Source organism: Hippoglossus hippoglossus, chromosome 1 (assembly GCF_009819705.1).
Source record: "Hippoglossus hippoglossus isolate fHipHip1 chromosome 1, fHipHip1.pri, whole genome shotgun sequence".
Lineage (NCBI taxonomy): Eukaryota > Metazoa > Chordata > Actinopteri > Pleuronectiformes > Pleuronectidae > Hippoglossus > Hippoglossus hippoglossus.
This window is the reverse complement of record NC_047151.1, coordinates 3,811,349-3,828,564: the sequence shown is the minus strand read 5'-3', so window position 1 is coordinate 3,828,564 and position 17,216 is coordinate 3,811,349. Positions and strand designations below refer to the sequence as shown.

The 17,216-nt window shown below is 41.2% G+C and overlaps 1 protein-coding gene across 5 annotated transcripts in view; it reads right to left on the bottom strand.

The window, feature by feature from the left end:
• The window catches only part of kcnq5b (potassium voltage-gated channel, KQT-like subfamily, member 5b), a 111,651-nt gene that overhangs the window by 18,002 nt on the left and 76,433 nt on the right, over positions 1-17,216 (bottom strand). For all 5 annotated transcript variants that reach the window (XM_034581873.1, XM_034581874.1, XM_034581875.1 and 2 more), the window contains exons 2-8: positions 13,200-13,290; positions 11,788-11,914; positions 6,713-6,888; positions 4,721-4,846; positions 3,402-3,512; positions 1,685-1,780; positions 738-832 (exon numbers count right to left, since the gene is read on the bottom strand). In XM_034581873.1, the coding sequence (XP_034437764.1) occupies positions 738-832; positions 1,685-1,780; positions 3,402-3,512; positions 4,721-4,846; positions 6,713-6,888; positions 11,788-11,914; positions 13,200-13,290 (822 nt within the window). The remainder of the gene's footprint in view (positions 1-737; positions 833-1,684; positions 1,781-3,401; positions 3,513-4,720; positions 4,847-6,712; positions 6,889-11,787; positions 11,915-13,199; positions 13,291-17,216) is intronic.

Genomic DNA, 17,216 nt, shown 5'->3' with positions numbered 1-17,216 from the left:
CAATCTCCTGCTATGTCTGAAAACAGCTTAAATGTTGAAACTGTCCATTAGCTATCATGACTTTTCTACCCCCCCTTTGTGTGCATCCTCGTTTGTCTGTTTATGGGAAACTACAGTGATCCATACTGTATCTTCATGTACAGATCTGCCAGCTGCCAAAGCCTGTGACAAACGGAATTATATACTGATATATATTATATATGATGTATTATATAGACAGATTCAAAAAGCTTGACTAGCTCATGGAAGCCAATACTGCCAGACACAGATATCCCGCTGAGGGCCGGTGCTAAAATTGCTGCCTCTCGAACGGGCGGCACTGAAAATCCCTGCACTGAGCACTCAAACTGACTTTAGTCAAACACTACAGCCAAACATAGCCTGTGCCAGTTTGAGTGGTGTGGAGGGATAAAATGTTCATTCATATAATAGACAGAATTTAAAGTTTATTTTAATTTTGAATCCAAGCAAGCTGAAGTTAACAGAGCCTGGAAATTACTGGTGTGATGTGAACCATTTTCTCTTAGTAAAAAGGAATTATCAAAATAAATGCATTTGTAATATAAAGAGAAAACAGACAGCGGATATATAAAACAATAACACAGAGCAGGAAAAAAGTAAAAGGCTGAATAATAAAAAAAAAAGAAGGTATATAGTCACTTAAAATACACATAATTGAAGTATAGGAAAAGGATGACTAGAGTGGCTGAGAGACCAGCTGCCATAGTTGTACCTACTTTGTCGGGCTGCAGGTATGCAACGCCTTCAAGTGAGGCTTCCAGGTGGCAATGGAGACCGAGTTCTCATCAGCCGAATAACTACGCCAAACACACTGCATGAAGGATACACAAAACACGGAAGAAGAAAAAAGTACAAAGAAAGAAAAAGAGAAATGGAAAGATAAAATAATACAGAAAACAAAACACAAAGGCAAAGAGGGAGGAAGAGAGAAGAGGAGGAGGAAGAGGAAGGAGAAAAAGAGGAGAACAGAAAAGACAGGAAAAAAAGCTTATTAGTTAAAACAAAAAAACTGGTGCGTCACACGTCTGTGGTTGAGCGGAGGTCAGGCATGAATACATGCCCGTCGGAAGGCAGGAGGCTCTCATAGTGCCGCCATGTGGCATCCAGGTAGGGCCTGGTGCTGTCAGTGGAATAAGTACAACATGGGGACGGACAGGATGAAGAGGAGGAGGTGGTGGTGGACAGGAGAAGAGGTGGAGGTCAGGAGAGAGGGGAGAAAGGAGAAGCCACAGAGGAAGGACAGCTGCGAAGCACATAGGAGAAAAGTAAGAGGTAAGAGAGCGAGGGGAGGAAAAGGGAGCACATGGAGAAATATATAAGGGGCACAGGGTGAGGTCAGCACCACGAACATCCAGGGGGACACAGCGAGTGTGAAGATCAGACTGGAAAAGAAGGAAATGTGTAATGCAGAAAAAATGAAGGAGCAAGAATCACGATGTGCTTTTTATTGGGTCGTGTCAGGTTTTCAGGGAATCCATGGAGGAAAAAGAGAAACTGGTGAATGATAATGGCTGTTTTAAACACATTTATGAGTTATTTCAGTTCTGTGGTGAATTGTGTTGAGCAATGGCAACAATCCATATTGTCTTTATACATTAGTGATGATGTTATCATTTTGTGTGTGAGAGAAAAAGGAGAGAGGGGGCTGTGCTGTGTGCTTTACCTGGATGAGGTAGGCCGCTGGGTTTCTTCTTTTCTCAAAGTGCTTCTGTCTGTGCTGCTCTTGGACCTTCAGGGCAAAGCCTGAGCCCAGAATACCCTGGTAGGATATTAATAAGGAACAAATACTGAATGCATTTGTACACCAAAGAGACTCAAGCATCACTGAGTTGCTGAGAAAAGACATAAACAAGTCTGACGTGCATATAAAACAACAATGTTAAGTCTTCTTGAAGGAGGACTTTGACATATTTGCAAATATGCCTGTTCACTGTCTTGTTGAAGGTTAGAGGAGATCTGAGCAACTCTCAGGGCATATTTACATTATGGGGGAGAATCAGCTTTGACACTTGCCTCTTCCATCATTGTGCACAGTTTTATTTTTTAAACATGTCTATGGTGCAGAGTCAAGTTACAAAACTTTGTGTTCAACACACCTGGTTTATCTGCAATACAAAAACATTTATAGTCAATGTTTTTCAAAACTGAATTTACTTCATTTGTGTTCAAATGTGTGGTTCAAGTTTAAACGATTTACTTAACTGCTGTAATTTATCTGAAGACATAGAAGAAGACATGTTTAACTGACTATTACAGAGCGCTGGTTGAATGTTTATCCAGTCTTTATAATTACTGAGCATATCACATGTCCAAATCACATCAAATTTTAAACTGCACTTCTTCAGGCAATTTGAGCAATTAGTGTGTGGATAGCTAAAGTGGTGATGTTTTGTAAATCACCACTGGGAGCTCTGGAGTAATACATACTGTGCCAACCAATGCGGAGCATGTGGAGCTTCAGTCCCTGTTCTCCTGCTGTGAACATGCCTTCATCCCTGTGCAGGAGTTGAGTGGCAATTAGCATTGCCAGCATGGAGACTGGAGGCAGGAGGAAACAGTTAAGAATTGTTGTTTCTACTTCTCTGCTTGTGTATGGATCAAACAAATGAGATGGTTAATTACTGGTCTTAAGAAGAGCTGCTAAGTTTATTTTTTGGGAGACAACCAGGCAAGTCGTTTCCTCCTGCTTCCAGTCGATTAGCTCAACTCAACGCTAAGGCGAACCAATCACCTCCTGGCTCCGGCTCAATAGCAGTTACAGACATGAGAGCAGGAATAATCCTCTCATCTCACTCTCAGCAAGGAATATAGGATGAAAAAATTCTTTCTTCTTATTATAAGTTCCCCCTTATTAACTAAATTTATATGATTCTACTTCTGATTCAAGCAGAAATTACAGATGCCCTGTGGAGTTGTCTTGTAAGCAAACACAGTTATGTTAATATTCACTGTTTCTCAAAAAATGCCCTGTGTGCATCCTTGAGGCTAGAATACATGTACTTCCTCATAAACACTGCAAAGTCAGTTTTCTATATCGAAACCTGCATTGTGCATATCCGTGTTTACATTGGCCAGTTCTCTTTCCCCTGGCTTATGCTGGAATACTATAGGATTTATGACATGTTATCACACCAGAGGAATAACATAATTAAGTTTAGCTATTATTCTGTGAAAAAGATGAAATGGAAAAACTCTCATTAAAAAAATATTTATTAACTATTATATTATAAATTTAAACCAATCATTTAAATTTTACTTTGCTAAATTATATTCACCTCACTAGCCTGGAGTCAAATAGAGACTCTAAGAAGAGGACGTATGAATTCTTCAGCTCTCGGAGCCCCACAGTAAGAGGAATCATTTAAAGAGTTGGGACTTACTGCTGGCAGGGCAAAGAAGGAGATGCCCAAGAGGGCAAACCCTGCGGACAGCATCCGTCCTGTCCACGTCTTTGGTGTCTTGTCCCCATAGCCAATGGTTGTCAGGGTGATCTGTCAACACAAACAATTATTAATGTCATACTGAATTACCTAGAGGTTTATGGAAAGGAAAGAAATGCCACTCGATACTGAACCTATCGACTTGACTACATCAGTACCATAGAGGGTTCATTCAGATTCACCTGTGGCACACTCGAGTCAAAACACAATCTGAGTTGAACTTGTTCTGTTGTTTTTTTTGGTGAATATTTTAAATTTTTCTAACTATTTTCAAATAGTTAAAAAGAAAATGTATTCTGCTGTGAAAAACTCTGTGATGTTTACATGTTTTTCCTTTCGCATGCTGCTTGATTTTGCCAAATATATGCATGCTTTGAAATGACGCCTTCGAGCAGTGCAATCACATCAGAGTGATTAGGCCCGGGTGGAGGTCTTGTAGGAGCAACACTGTTTGGCCTTGGTTCTGCTCACACTGATGAAAGCCTGTGGCTAAAATGTTTATTCTATGTTGGGTAAAAAGTAAGAATTTTAAACACAGTATGTGGGTTGTTGTTGTTGAGTTAAGTTTATGAGGGTGATCCGTCAAGACATGATGGGCGCCCATTTTGACAATATTATAGCTTTGACTGACTGAAGAAAGGACAAAGATGTGTTTTTGGAGCACGAAGCCAGGGAATGATACTTTGATAAAAGAAGAAACAGAGTTAATAGTGATAATGATTCATAGTGATGCGGCCTGGCACTGGCTCACATGTGTTCATCAGAAGCCTGAAAAGCAACATTTAATGCAATGTACCAGGCAGATAAACCAGGTTGTAACTGGAATGAGCACTGCATGTGAAACTGCTGCTAAGTCCTCTGTCTGTGTGTGTCTGTATCCAGTGTGTCTGATCACCCTGAATTATCTGTTATTCCGGCTCTGATTGCTGATATGCATGACAAAGGCGGCTGCAGCCATTTGGCACCATTATGTGTTTTTGGACCCACTATGTGAATGATAGTTAATTTAGCCATTTAGGGCTAATGGTGTTGTCAATGCTCAGAGGCAATGACAAACTGAATTGTCACTGCTGAAACGTGTCATTGTGGGCCTGCCAGAAAAATAAAATAAAAAATAGCAAAGACACCGATTTTCACCCTCCAATCCGGGAGACATTTTTTTCTTGCAGAAGGTGCAAATCAACCTCTGATGCAAAGAGGTGTAACTCTATTAGTGTTTACTGGATCCTGACAGGCAGAGCATCATCCCCCACACTCACCGTGCCCCACCACAAGGCGTCAGCGTAGGTGGCAAACTCCTTGTTGAACTTGTTCTCCACAAGGTAGACGAGGAACGATGAGAAGATGAGAACCAGGAAGCCGATGTACCAGGCGGTGACCAGTTCCTGCAGACAGAGTTCAAAACTGACATTCAGGGTGTACTCATGGGAAAAGGAGACTTTAGTTAATACACAACCACTTATATATATGAAGCTTCACAGCAGATCAACATGAATTGGCTTTCCTATGATCTCTGAGGACAGAACTTTCTATGAAAGGGTGACCAGGTCATACAAGTGAAAGTTTAGACTGTTTATTTTAAATCCGTTGGGTGGGAGCGATTTATAGAAACCCAAATACAAAAGTGCACAAGAGCAGGGGCCGTTATCATGAAGGTTACCAGGAGGACACTTCATGTCTCGCTTCACTGAATTAATACCACCTCCAGGAGGCAGATAATAAACTCTGATCATAAAGCAGATCAAAATGATGATTTACCTATAGTCTACTGTTTACCTTTTAATAAGAAGAGGCACAAGTCAGTGGGATCATTACAAATATAACTTATGCATGAAACATCCTAAGCTATTGTAGTTGGTGGAGCTAGTTTAAGGTTGTTTTATATAGTTCAGGGGTCAGTTTACAACCTAAGGTCATAAAATCGGAGGAGACATACGATGAGTAATGAGGGAGGTAAAAAAAAATAATAAACACCCCAAAGTTCTCCTACTCAAGATTCTTTTTTTGGGACACTGGGCCGAATTGAATTTGTTTTTTTTTAATGAAGCCATGTGAGAATTTAGAGTGGAAATCAATATTTGGTGGAGCTTCGAACAATTATATATCCAACAAAGTTTCATATATATGCTTGAAATATTTTTCCTAATTAAATGTAGAGAAGTAAATAAGATATTATTTCTCCTCTGAAGTGTGGAGGAGTAATATAAAATCAGTATAACGTATACAGCATGGAATGGAAATACTCATGTACTCAAACTTAAAGTACAGAGTAAATATACTTAGTTACTTTTGACCACTGGTAGTAATATGATGTTGTGAGAAGTTAAACACACTAATAACTTATATGGGGACGAAAGTATTAAGTGATTTCTGGTGACCAGATCAAGTATCAGGTTTGAATCAGGACACTGTGTGACGCTCTGGGCCAGGATCAGGTTTGGTTATGTGTGGCATCTATTACACTTCTGTCCGCCCTGGGAGAGGGATCCCTCACATGTGGCCCTCTCTGAGCTTTCTATGTTCTTTGGTAGTTTTCCTTCCTCTTGTTGAGGGATAAGGAAAGAGGATGTCACACCTTGTTAGGCCTATGCGACAAACTGTGATTTGTGAATATGGGCTATAAAATTTGATTGATTGATTACCAAAACTAATTATTAAAAAACATTTATTTCCTCACTGAGTGTGCCAGCTGCCTGGATCCAAGTGTGTCATGTGTTGCAGGTAGATAATAATGGTATTTTTACCACATGACTACATATTACCACCTTTGTGTTTTCTCTTTACTATTGTACTTTTCCCCTCTTTCCCCCTGTGGAGGAAGGGTGGAGGGTGTATTTGAAAAATGTGAGTGGGTGGAAGGACTCTGTGTGTGTGTGTGTATGTGTGTGTGTGTGTGTGTGTGTGTGTGTGTGTGTGTGTGTGTGTGTGTGTGTGTGTGTGTGTGTCCTCATTATGCAGGTATCTCTAACTCACAGTTGCAGGCAGTTAAAAGTCATTGTTGATATTCATTTAATTTATCATACTATCTGTCTGCATCCAAGCAAACTGGACTATATCTACTGTATGTATGGGATTGGGTGTGAGACCGGATCAGCTGGCAAACAATACCACCAAACCAAGGAAGCTCCTGCATCTTGCCCTGTAGTCAACAAGTCAACTGTATGTATGTATGTATGTATGTATGTATGTATGTATGTATGTGTATGTGTGTGTGTGTGTGTGTGTGTGTGTGCGTGCATGCGGCCATCTACCTTGCTGTGTGCGTAGACCACAGATCCGAGCAGCTTCCAGGTACCACCTCTGCGGTCCATTCGCACCATGCGCAGGATCTGCAGGAAACGCAGGCTACGCAGGACCGAGGTGGCGAAGATGTTGCCCTGACTGCCTGCCGACACCACCGCCACTGAGGCTATCAGCACTATGATGTCTGGAGGGCAGAGAGGAAACGCACACGGGCTTACTAAAAGATAAAAATCTGAATCAACCCGTATGTTCTGTTAATGTCGTAAAATGCCATTAATGTGGAAATCACATTATGGAACAAGACTTCTTTTGATACATTGAGCTTTGTCTTGCATTTTTTATGAATAATTCTGTAATTCAAGCCTGGTGGAAATATATTATTATTATGATGTGAGCACTATAACATATGCTTACATTTTTTTTATATCAGTCAAATGCTAGGTAATAACAATAATCCCTGCTCAGACAAAATAAAGCTAAGACATCAAATAGGTTGCACAGGCTTATGCACATGACAGCAAAGAAAAAAACAAACAAAAACAAATAACTTGTTACAGGAGCCGAGATCTAACCTTAAGGCAAGTATATCTTGTTTGTTTGTTTGTTTGTTAGTAAGATTGCCAAAACCTACTGGATGGATTAGCACAAAACTTGTAGGAAGGATGCAGTATTGGTCAGGTTTGAACCCATAAGATCTTTGTGCGGATCCGGATCAGAATAATTCAGGAATCTTGATTTAAAAACAATCTGTTATGTTTGGGGGTTGGTATCGATGAATGTGTGCAATTTCATGTCAGGAAAAATCTGGATCTAGCGGATTTAAACTTGGATTCATTGGGATTTGGGCTTTTTTCAGCTGCTGTGGTTGCATATAGGGCCAAAAACCTGTGACTATACCAATTGCAAAGTGGCTTTAGCTATGAGGCTTGTTTTAATTTCAGAGTACTGTTGTGCCTTGATGGAGTTAAACTCTCCACTGAGTGTAATTCTAGTTAATAATGTGGCCACTGGTCTTTAAACAAACAGCATGGTTCAGTCCTTGGGGTCAGAATATGTGGAAGTGGCTTAATACTGCTGCAATAAGAGCAGCTCACTGCTGTCACCCCTCACTGTGGCAAACCATCCCGACAAAGGCTCTGTAATACTGGAGCTGACATAATCTGCTGTGGGCATCAACAGTACAATAATGCACTGTGTCCTCCTCCTATATCCACTGTGAGCCGCCTGGCTACAACATCGATCTGCTGCAGACACAAACAGGACAGTGGGGGAGATGTAATTGAAGCACTGCTCCCTCGAGAATATTTTTTCCACACACAGGGTATTATATATATATCAGAAATGATCAAGATCCCACAGCATAACACTGAGGGGAATGGTTTGTGGGTTTCAGATGAGTTCCTCTTCAATCTCTCATAAGAACATGGCGCACAAGTGCAGACAAACTGTATTAGTTCTGCAAACACATAGGCAAACATCAACAGGGCCAGGCAGGCGCCCACACGCACACAGATTAGACTTGTTCAGAAGAAGTTCACACGAAAAACTACACTGAACAAATGAATAACATTAAACCCACAAAGAACACGGACAAGCTCCCGCCTTTGCTCTGCTCACAAACAGATCTTTCATTGGCCATGTGAAACCCTGTCCCCGAGTCGTGCTTCTGAGAGAAAGTGCTGACCGAGGTGTGGCTGGTGACTCCGGCTATAAATCATGTACCAGTTGACCCACAGTGCAGAGAGGGAAAAGGGGGAAAAGGCAGCAGCAGCACCATGAAAAATACATTAATGACACCCAGGGGATGGAAGTGTCCCGGGAACCTGCAGGGCTGGAGCAGGGTTCACTCGCTTTGATGGTGGTCGCCGTGGGTAACCATGTGAGTTAACCTGCGCAGCCCAACAAGTCGTTGAGGGTGCAACTGTTTCTGCTTATTCAGCCATGGAAACATATAAAATAGAAATCAGTGCAGCAGAGGGTGACAAGTCTGAGGTGTTTCAGAAAAAATGAAATCCAGAATTTCCCCACAATGCAACTCGATATTGTTTCTTTATTAAAGTGCAGTGAGACACTCTTGTACTATATATAATTAATAAGCAGTGTTTAGAAACAGGAATAAGCAAGGACTAGACAGCTTCTATACAAACGTGGTGATGGTGATGATGATGAGGATTAATATTTTTTTTTTTGTCCTTGCAGTCAGGGAATCAGCATTTCTCCTTTTCTGCAGGTTTGATTTTTTTCCTGTGAGAAGTGCATGAGTTTGCAAATAAGAATAAACACGTCACAATCAGTTTCTCACTGAGATGAATGTGGAGAGAAATCCATTGTGGCCTGTGACCACTCAGTTAGAACCTTGAACCTTGGTTAATGTCCATGACTTTAAAATGAAACACATCTTAAGTTTTTAACTCAGGTTTAGCAGTAAAAAAAAAATTGAGTTTTCAAGCTGGGATAATTCTGACCGCATCATCAGGCTTTTCTTCTTGTACTTTGGAAAGTTCCTCTACAGCCAAAACTTGATACAACACAGGCTGGGAGGATACTGTTCATGATAAGATAACTGATCTTCAACATTAGGTTTCACTTACAGTGAAAACCTTTTGTTTAACCTTCGTAATGAGTCTTGTCTTGTTTAATGCCCAATGTCATGTGAGCTAGAAATCCACTGCTCTTATGAGGAAAGTGCAAACTGCACATTTCTGAGCACAAGTTCTGCTTATAACAACAAGAGGAAGTAACACAATTAGGAATTCAATATTTTGACATATGAGAATTTTACTGTGAGATACAGTGAGTAAAGTAATAAGAAACAAGGAAATAACTCTGCTGGGAGCTAATTAAAAATAGCCCAAACATCGAATTACTTGTTTCCAGATCAATGGACTTTCATTGCAGGTGCTGTACTGATTTCCCGAGCTGCCTCCTGACATACAGTGCCATCATTTCTGTAGGGAACTTCATTTATTTTGGCAAAAATGTTCAAGTAAAAAAGTAACAGCTACAAAATACAATACAAACTCAAAGCAGCTTTCCCTTGAATGTAGAGGATTTGAGATGTAAGCTCATTTGCAGCATGAAATGCAAATGGTCTGTTCTGTGCAGGCAAACTTTCTAGTGGAAGAACCCAACGGGGAAATCAAACAAACCTATTAGAAGAAAATGTGTAATATCACAGTCCATCCACAACCTCACCACATCTACAAACCCATTTGTTAAGGACAGGTCTGAATGAATGATGGGAATTGAATGCAGCAGAAGTCATTGTCATTGCCCGTGTATCTCCCTCTCTGTCCACAAGGGAGGGTTTTCATTTAAATGACTCCAGTGGACAAACAACCTGCATTCAGCAGTCACACATCCGTTTTAAGATCCAGACTTAATTCCTTTCACTCATGGACTCAGATATGTACAGTATGACTCCCTTTAGGATAAGACACTACAGTGAAACATTAACGAGCAGAAACACACAGAGCCTCAGAAACTCAGAGGACACAGTGGCACAGACCAACATAGCAGCAGGTCACACCGCTGATGTCATATTTTGGTAGAACAAGTTTCTTTTCTTAATTTACTTTAAGCAGGAAATAGTTTCCTTTGGAGAGCAGTACTTTGTCAGTAACATAACCCAGACCACTCCAGCCAAGTTTTAAAAATAACTGAGAATACCCACTGCCATCAATATACTTTTTAACTGAATTTGGTATATCTACCAGCAAGAAATATGAAAATTTAAAATTCACACATCGTTTGTGCCAAAGGCAGCTGCAACAGAAGAACATAATAAATATTTAGATATTTTACAGTTAAACCAGGCAAGTTGGTCATTAAGGATCATGTTTTAGATATATCAAAGTTTTAAGTAATAAGGTTGTCAATGTGAAGAGAACTAGAACATTATTGTCTGACAAAATAATGGACAAAATGAACAAAAGATTTAACTCAAATTCCCCTTATTGGCTTCGTCTGAGCTTTCACCCACACCTCATGGACTTCATCAGTGAATGACACTGATTCAGGCGGCTGAGCCACATTTGGAGCTAATCCAGCGCTGGTCTGACTCCTCCATTGGGTGATGAAGACCATGAGATGCAGTTTAGAGCTCAGACAAATCTGGTGAGTGGACTGGATATTATTCTGTTGCACGTACACGAGGCAGAGGATGCTGTTTTATTTGGAGGTATTATGGAAATAAATTAAGTTTTTACAATGTCTTGATCTGGGGGAATGAGTCTTCAAGCTTGAAGTTCAAGTAAAGATCACATCTGTCATCAGGGCATGTCAAAACAAGAACTGTTTTTGCTTGGTTGTAATTTCTTGATGTGCAGTGTCCTTCAAATGTCATAGAATAGAATTATAGCTAAAAATCAAACCCAATATTTCAAAAAGAGACAATAACAGCAAAATTACACAGTTTCTCTCTCTAGGGAGGTGAGAACACAGAAAAATAAATGTTAAATAGACCTAATTCATGAATTAAACCAAATGTGTTAATTAGGTTTATCTGTCAAAGCCACAAACGCATGATGGGACAGATCATCATGTGAACCTGCATCACCTCCCTCTGTCTCTCTTCTGCTCAGGTGCTCTGAGTTCAGTTCCTTTTCTCACTTCATCCCATCGTCTCTCTGATTGTTTCACACTCTCTGACGTTATTTCCCCCCCTTTGTTCTGCCCACATTCCCTCAGCGCTGGCAAACAACAGCACCCGCAAACAAAGTGTGACGACAGGAGCTCATGGCACCCTGCCTGACCTCCGAGCCCTGCGCTCCCTCCCTCGAGCACCCTACTGTAACTTTCCAAGAGGCAGCAGAGAGATCCATGTCTAAACAGTGGAAAGAATAACAGGCAGTTTATGGCAAGCTCATCACGTAAATTCTCTTGACTCTTGACCACAACCCGAAAATGACACAAACAAACACATGTCAATGTCGTGCAGTGGAACCATGCTTACATCTCACATCAGATTGTGTTCAGAGAGAAGGGAACTTCGGGCCACTAGGGGGCAAGTTGAGGGCAACAGAGAGGTGTCTGAGATCACCACAAGGGACTCAACAAGGGAAATCATGCTCCAACAACTCACCTATCACACAAAATGGCTTTCTGGCGAAGCGCAGTCGTCCCTGCCAGCCTCTGTAGCGACAGCAGCATCCTGATGACCAAATCCGGACTATGTACTCCAACCCAAACACCACAATCATCACAAACTCCTGTTTACACGGACACAGACAACAACAGTAACTCATTTTCAGGCATAATGGATGAGTCAGTGAATACATCATCACATGTTATGATTAATGTGTGTGTCATTTAACTTGTCACCAGGTTGACAAAGTACTGTACCTGAAAATAGGCAAAACAGACAGTCACAGATTCAGATTCCTTTAGATAAAAACACAGATGCATTGAGCACCGTGAAATGATTATTGAGATGGTCGCTGCAGCTTCATGAGCAGTAAATGCTTGACTGTACAAATAGTGACCTCTTTTCTTTCAGGTAGAGGCTTTTCAAAAACATGCTGAGTCATACTTTAAGAGCATGTTTGATCTTGTGCCCAGTGGGAGCTCTTTCTGTCTTTCCTGACGGTCTTTCTGAAGGCAGCACAGTTTCATGTCAATAGAACAGAAGGTATAAGAAAAACAAGTAACTTCACTGATCTTTAAGAATCTGTTACATTGTTTAGATTTGATCCGGGTAATTTTGGTTTCACATTGTAATTTAGGGAGTGCACTGAAGACTTTTGTATGATGTCATGTCATCCCCTGCATACGCTGCTAACTCTGTGCCTGACATTGACTCTTTGGTTTGTAGACTGTGTGTTGGACGTCACAGTGTTTGGGTTTTGAATTTGCTAGCATTTTTTAATAGGATGCTTTTTTTTTTTCATCTGAAGGGAGAAGATGAATGAACAGGTTAATTTTGTTCATTTCATTGCCACTGTAATATCGTTATGGTATTACTACCAGTAACGTCAACGTCCTCGTCGTTCAATCAATATATCATCAGTGGCAAAGACAACAGGCAATCCTGTGAGCTGCTCCCACTTCTTCTTCTCCTTCTATTGTTTAATGCTGTCTAAACTTCCCAGAATTGGTCCAAAAGTCTGAACTGTCCAAATGTAAACGCTTTGATTCAGGTTGAGACCCCCTCTCTGGATCAGACTACATTTTGGTCCGTTGGTCTGGGGCACCTTTCACGCCTGGTATTTTGGTTCCACACCAAACTAAGTAGAATTGTTTTTATTCTTTTGTCCTGACTCCTGAGGTCCCAAGAACTCCAATGGGGATAAGGCTTATGTGTCCTGACCAGCTGAACAAATATCTTGTCAGTATAAAGATAATGTGATAGAAACAGTTTCTAAACGATTTCTGTTCTGCAATTTCAACCAGCACTCTCGTATACATACAATAATGGTGATCAAATAAACATGGGGATAAGGCAAAACTAAGGACAAAAAAAGTAATTTTTGCTCTGATGCTTGTCCAGTATCTTACCAGGATGAGGAGACAGTAGGAGGAAAAGTCCTGATGAGCTGGGATGGTTGAGAAAACAGAGAGCACCAGACAGCTGAAGACCAAGACGAACCTGGACAAATAAAAAAAATGCAGAACAGTTAACAAAACACATACACACAACTGGCATCAAACGGGAGGATATCAATGATCTGACGTTGGAATCGGTCGAAACATAATTTCCGCTGGTTTGTTGATCTGAGAACTGAACAGGACAGCGGAATCATCCTCTGCATTTTCCTCTATGACAAACTCTTGAACCCGTTTTGGCAAAGAAGGAAAACCAGTACATGAACAACCTGGCAGCACAGTCGCAGAACGTATTTCCTCTCTGCAGTGAACCATGAGCCCAGCTATTATTCAATTTCCTGAGATATCAAGTTATTCATGCTTGTTTGTGCAAAATGATTTGCAAGAAACAAGCAATGAAACTGTGGCTATTGGAAAACAAGCAACATCCGACCATTTCCACACTCTGACTGGCGCTGCCTCCACAGGGAAACTGAAGCCATTACCCTAACATGTGTTTTACTGTTTTGTTTCCATCACATTAATCTTCCAGAAACACATCGCTGTCTGAAATATGAACATGGGGTTCAGAGTTATGGTGGCTCTCGATGCTAAACGGCGAGAGCACATCTGTGTTTTTTCATCTCGGAGCTCCTCTTTAACCTGCTGGACAACGACTGCTCGACGGGCTGTGTGTGTGTGTGTGTGTGTGTGTGTGTTTGTACTTTCTTTAAACTGCCGTCCAGGGAGAGGATACAGTGAGCAGACACAACCCGCTTCATGTTTGCAGAGTTACCCAATCCTAATCCAATCTGGAGACCTTTTGACAAGCTCTAACCTTTAGGGCTCTTTGTGGGTAAAAAAAAACGTTCACTTTATCAATAACGTCATCACAATGGAACAGAACTTTATGCAGATACAGAATATGATGTCTTATATATGCTTTATTTCTCATTTCTATGGAGGTTTGACTCGATATAACACTTTTCTTCTTGCTCTTCATGATACAGTTTGTCCGTCTGCACAGCTGTAAAGAAGTAGAGACAGGGGACTCCTTACTATCAGCCCCTCAGTGCTGACCTAACCATGACCCCAGATTGTCACAGAGTTGAAAGGAGGTCTTTCAAACTTGAAAATACTACAAACTCAGTAGTATGTCCCGTGTTTGAATGGTGCCTGTGTGAAAATGGTGGGTGTGCAGAGTGGGTCACTGTCCCATAGCCTTCAGTACAGCACAGGACTGTGCTGCTCTGACCCCAGTCGGACCCTCTCTGACATCCAGAGAGCCCAAACGGAGGTCAACATTTTCCACAGCCGCCAGGATGGTTATGTCATTATATCCCGACGCCTACACAGAGCTGCTGGGGGTTAAGAGGGAATTCAAAGTTAAAGTTTGAGGTTTGCTCTGTTGACATTTCCAAAGATTTGAATAATGTCGTTTTGATTGGAGGAAAAACATCTAGAGACAAGCATTGTGATGCTGTCAGCTGAAAAGCAAGCTCCTTGTCACCGGCACACCTACGCCTCTCGCACTTACAAGGTTGTCAGACCGAAAATTACACAGTGACAATCAACTCCCTTCATCCACAGCCCAACACGAGATTCCATTTTGAATATATTTACTTTAAAAGGGAGCACACAAGTACTGAAAAGCACTGACAGCAACATCAAGCTCTCAGCAAAGTTCACTAATTAATTCCACAAACTAGTGTTACAGGCCGGTCTCGGTCACTGTGTGTCAGGATGCCCTCCAATCCAGAGTACACAGATTTTATCTGGAGAGTCTCACAGTGTTCAATCTGTGAAAATAAAGCTGACACACACACGCTGTACCAAACACACACAACTGTGCGCACGGGCGCGCACGGGCACGCACACACACACACACACACACACACACACACACACACACACACACACACACACACACACACACACACACACACACACACACACACACACACACACACACACACACACACACACACACACACACACACACACACACACACAGTCCTTCCGCCCACTCACCCACTCATGTCTTTCAAATGCACCGTCCCCCTTCCTCCACTCACATACAAACAGAAAGAGAACCAGCACCACTGAGTGCTAAGTGCTGTGCACATTTGCATATTTTAATTGATTTGTTTGAAAAACGAGTTGCAAGACTAATAACTAATGTCCATAGATCCAGACTGTGCAGCGCACACTGGGATCCTCTTCATTAGTGGAGGCTGAGGGGTGGGGGATGGCACAGGCCCCTGGTGGAACGTGCAAGAGTCAGAAGGGGATAGTTAGTTGGCTTGTTAGTGTGACTCTTGACATTCCTTAATAGAAAGTCAATTAAATGACCATAAAGACACACGACACAGAAGACAATAAAACAATCATGAAGAGGAACAAAAAGTGTGATGTAAATTGACACAAAAGACCATAAAGAGATGCAAAAACACAGCAGCCGCAAGACAGCCGCAAAGAGACGAAAAAACGAGCACGTCATTAAAAACAGCTATGAACTGCACATGATACTGATATGAGGCTGCTATCATCAGAACGGACTGGGTTCCAGAAGACTACAGAAGAAGCTTTGTCTCCTATGACATGTGGATGTGTCCTCTGAAGCTGTCCATGGTCCTGAAACTAAATTCTGCTTCCACACCTGATTCAACCACTGTGTTGCTGACTCAACATTAGGTTTTATTTTCCCTGTACACCACCGTGGTATTTTATCTGGGCTTTCAGCTAAGCTGTGTCTCACCTCTAAATTACAAACAAATAATTTACAGTTCTGTTATCTGTTTTGCCAGATAGTATTAAAGTAATCAATGCAGTTTAGCACACAGTACAAACAGAGGATAACAAGATGTATGTGTCATGTGTGAATCTTGCAGGTTGGCTCAGGAACTGTGAGAAACCTTCTCTCGGGTTATTTGTAAAACAGAAAAAAAATATATACTGTATAATGCTCTGGGCAAAATAACACAGGGTCTTGAATATGAAAACTAATATTTTACATTTTCATTACTTATGGACATTTAACAGCAAGTGGCCATTATGTGATTTGCCCCTGGTTCCTCCATTACAGTCATGGAATGTACAACTTGTCTGGTATATGTTTCCTTTGTGTGCAAATTTTCATATTTCAGAATCTGAAAACAGAAAATGTCTTCGTTGATGAACAACTTCAACAATGAGTTGATTATCAAAAAATTATGTTGACTTACTTTCTGATGATCAATTGAAAACTAGCTTTTTTTTTAATGGTGCAGCAGTGTAGAGAGAGAGAGACAGGAGACGAGGACAGAGTTTTCCCTTTGTATGACATGCAACAAGGCTGGGAGTCAAACTGTAGATGATGTGCCTACAACCTGGTCAAAATAGATGTAGTATGAAAGTGGGCCACAGATTTAATGTTAGACCATGTCAGTGGATACAGGTCAGAGTTCATGGTCTGGTGATGGGGGGTGCTGTCACTGTCACTTTGTGTTGTTCTTGGAAGCTTGAAAATGAGATGAGGCTACACAGATGTACCTAAAGCCAATTATCTTATAAAAGAACCTCCTGTGTATCTGTGTTTCCTTTTGTTGATGGTTTTGTTTTTGACATGTCCAGGATCTATATTGTTGTATTATTAGATTACTGAACAGCTCTTATACTCAAAGGTACACTCTAGTAGATCTAGCTACAAGATCAGATTTTTGTTCAGTTTGTTCTTCTTTTTAGCATCGCAGCGATCACAAGTCATCTCCAGGTGCAAAGAGCTGAGTAAAACAGCAACTATAAAACCATCATCACCAATGGCCTCAACATAAATATCCACGGTCGACTGTCTGCCTCCTTTTATGGTGACAGTGACCTGAGGCCATTACCTCATGACCTCTGACCTTTCTTTTGAGGTCACGCTTTCACATTCCAACACACAGTCAGTCATGCTTTGCACATCTTAATGCATTCTACACATTCAGCCTGCCATGGTGTCGGTGTATTCAA